Source organism: Perca fluviatilis, chromosome 5 (genome assembly GCF_010015445.1).
Source record: "Perca fluviatilis chromosome 5, GENO_Pfluv_1.0, whole genome shotgun sequence".
NCBI lineage: Eukaryota > Metazoa > Chordata > Actinopteri > Perciformes > Percidae > Perca > Perca fluviatilis.
The window spans coordinates 40,873,595-40,876,094 of NC_053116.1; the positions used below are offsets into that span (position 1 = coordinate 40,873,595).

The following is a 2,500-nucleotide window of genomic DNA, read 5'->3' on the forward strand; positions in this document are numbered from 1 at the left end:
TGATCACTAACATGCTAGTTAACATTAGTCATTAAACCTAAACAGATAATGGAAGTCCAAACTGCCTGTGAGCTTCTCCTGTACTATACGGTAATTCCTCTACTGTGTGACAGTAAGTCTCGTGGTTATGACCCAATCGTTAGCCTATTGTTATAAAAGCGTCTGCTACGGAGCCATAACGTGAGCTACAAGGTAATGGAGCCTTTTATACATTGTCGTGTTTCTTTAGAAATAAACAACGGACAAATAGAGTCTTTAAACGCTTCAGATGTAAAGTTATTCTCTGTCAAAGTGACGTCAGAATGAATGGGAGTCAATGGGATGCTAACGGGAGGTGATCGCTTGGTAGCATCAAAATGGCGCCATAGGAGCTACGCGTTCCAGGGAGAAGCTCACCCCCCTTGGTTTAATCCAGCTACTAGCTAACAGTAGGCTAACGTTAGCTGCTGTCAAGTGTAGTGTTAACTAGCGTTACGTGCAGCGATGCTCCTGTTGCCTATAACAACTAGATAGCATTTAATTGGCACCGAAATGAGGCACCAAAATCTGCGTTGTGATTGGGTCCGGTAGATACCGTATTAGCACCGGCTCTCGCTACCCAACCCTAGTTGTTGCTGAAACTGTGGCTCTGTCTCAAAGCGCCTACTTGCACACTTCCAACACTGAGTTTGAAGTATATCGTGTAGATAACGCACTGAAAGTACCAGGATGACCCCCTAAAAACATCAGTGAGGAACGATGGACACTAAACGCACTAATCGGGCGCCATCTTGACAACGCAGCAGAAAGGGGCGGGACCAGGACCTTCGTTCAGAATATGATCTCGAATTTTACGAAAATAGTTCACCGAAACGTGTTTCTGAAAACATGTGAAGAGAGAAACAGGCCGTGCAGTTGCTGAATCTTCATCTCACATCAACAAAGATCAGTTTAAAAGATTTTCGTCAGATTTTCAGAGGTGGCGAGCCGACTGCTCGTCATTTCCGGTAAGAGTTTTAACATTATTGTTCATTTTGGGACGACGCTAACCATCCGAAGTGGGAACTACAGCAGGAAGTGGTCAGGGACCATTAGCAGTGGACTGACAGAAGTGTGCGGTTTGAGACACAGCCAATCACCTTTCATCTTTCTCTCTGTATGCTGCTTAGTGAGTGATTGATGTCATCTTAGCGTGGTTGTGTAGTGATATGCAATGACAATAAACTATCTACTAGGGGTGGGAATCACCAGAGGCCTCACGATACGATATCATCACGATACCTATGTCACGATACGATATTATTGCGATTTTAAACATATTGCAATATGCTACGATATATTGCAATGTATTAACTTTTGTCCAACTTCAAATTTTTACCAATTTCAAATGATGTCCCCAAAAGAAAAAAATTGTCAACATCTGTTTTATCTAAAAAGATAAATGTCTCTGTCTGTTCATTTCACTTCAATTTTATTGCTGCAAAATGGGATTGTCAAGCAGACAAACTGACCAAAACATATACAGTACAGGCCAAAGGTTTGGACACACCTTCTCATTCAAAGTGTTCCTTTATTTTCATGACTATTTACATTGTAGATTCTCACTGAAGGCATCAAAACTGAATGAACACATATGGAATTATGTACTTAACAAAAAAGTGTGAAATAACTGAAAACATGTCTTATATTTTAGATTCTTCAGAGTAGTCACCCTTTGCTTTTCTTATAACTCTGCAAACCCTTGGTGTTCTCTCAATGAGCTTCATGAGGTAGTCACCTGAAATGGTTTTACCTTCACAGGTGAGCTTTGTCAGAGTTAATTAGTGGAAGTTTTTCCCTTATTAATAAAAAAGCAAAGGGTGGCTACTTTGAAGAATCTAAAATATAAGACATGTTTTCAGTTATTTCACACTTTTTTGTTAAGTACATAATTCCATATGTGTTTATTCATAGTTTTGATGCCTTCAGTGAGAATCTACAATGTAAATAGTCATGAAAATAAAAAGGAAACACATTGAATGAGAAGGTGTGTCCAAACTTTTGGCCTGTACTGTATAATAATAGATACATACTTTGCGTCTGTGTATCGATACAGTATTGCCACGAAAAATATTGCGATACTATGCTTTTTCCCCCCACCCCTACTATCTATCTGAGTTCAGGAAGGGTCTCCCCCGGTTCTACACCTGGGCCCCGGCGTACCTGGTTCTCCTGGCAGGGGCCCTGGCAGTACTCGGTGAGCGTCTCCAGGGTCTGTGTGATCAGGTGGACGTTTGATTCGTTGATGTAGAGGCCCAGCAGGCCCAGGCCCCCCGTGGTGCTTCCACACATGATGTCCAGGAACTGGAGAGTCTCACACACCAAGTTGTAGTTGGTCTTGTTGTTCTGGCAGCGCAAGAAGTTCTGGAAACACACACACAGACACACACACATACAGATACACACACACACACACACACACACACACACACACAGACACACACACACATACAGATACACACACACACACACACACACACAC

The 2,500-nt window shown here is 42.0% G+C and overlaps 1 protein-coding gene across 1 annotated transcript in view; it reads right to left on the minus strand.

The window, feature by feature from the left end:
* Positions 1–2,500, minus strand: part of itpr3 (inositol 1,4,5-trisphosphate receptor, type 3) — a 180,267-nt gene that overhangs the window by 28,387 nt on the left and 149,380 nt on the right. The window contains 1 exon segment of the mRNA XM_039800493.1: positions 2,182–2,382. Within this exon segment, the coding sequence (XP_039656427.1) occupies positions 2,182–2,382 (201 nt within the window).